Raw genomic sequence first — 881 nt, 5'->3', positions numbered from 1 at the left:
CACACACACACACACACACACACACACACACACACTCACACACAAAATTACAGTAGTCTTTATGTGGTCTGTTTTGAATGTGTGTAGATTTGCCCCATCTGATGTTATATTTCCAAACTGAATCTTCATCAGCCACTGTAGAACAGTAGTCTGTTGAGCTCTGTGCTTAAGAGTGATTGTTGATATGAAGTTTATGTTGACATTTTACACAAATGAAGTCCTCCACTACATTCACCAAAGACCAGTTGAGATCCATTTCCACAACAGCTGTATCCTCCTTCTAGGGAGGAGTCAATGCAAAACTCAGATATCTTCCACCTCTACATATCTGACTGCAGAGAGGAGGACAGAGGACAGTGGACACACAGTTTAACATGATGGACTATAGGACAGGACTGCTGCTGTTAACTATCTGCTGGGCAGGTGAAGATTTTCATTGATCTTACTTAAAATCTTTCTTTAAAAGATATCCAGTTTACAACACGTGACTATTTTCTTATTTGTCTCAACAGGTGTTGATGGTCAGACTCTAACAGAGTCTGAACCAGCAAATAAAAGGCCTGGAGAATCCCACAAATTGACCTGTACAGTCTCTGGATTTTCACTCAGTGGCTACAGGATGGCCTGGGTCAGACAGGCTGCTGGAAAAGGACTGGATTGGCTTGCCTGGATTGATAGCGGTAGTGGCAGCAGCAAATACTACTCTCAGTCAGTTCAAGGCCGGTTCACCATCTCCAGAGACAACAGCAAACAGCAGGTGTATCTGCAGATGAACAGTCTGAAGACTGAAGATTCTGCTGTTTATTATTGTGCTCGAGACACACAGTAACTGACGCTGGTTGAGCAGCTGTACAAAAACCTACAGTTCCAAAATCACCTCG

The 881-nt window shown here is 43.1% G+C and overlaps 1 gene segment (V, D, J or C); it reads left to right on the top strand.

The window, feature by feature from the left end:
* Positions 1 to 341: 341 nt before the first annotated feature.
* On the top strand, positions 342 to 829 carry LOC121939128. The segment is given in 2 exon segments: positions 342 to 423; positions 513 to 829. Coding segments are annotated over 2 exon segments (366 nt in total).
* Positions 830 to 881: the final 52 nt, after the last annotated feature.

This window comes from Plectropomus leopardus, unplaced genomic scaffold, assembly GCF_008729295.1.
Source record: "Plectropomus leopardus isolate mb unplaced genomic scaffold, YSFRI_Pleo_2.0 unplaced_scaffold4162, whole genome shotgun sequence".
Taxonomy (NCBI): Eukaryota; Metazoa; Chordata; class Actinopteri; order Perciformes; family Serranidae; genus Plectropomus; species Plectropomus leopardus.
The sequence above is the reverse complement of the archived record's forward strand: the minus strand, read 5'-3'. Positions and strand labels throughout refer to the sequence as shown.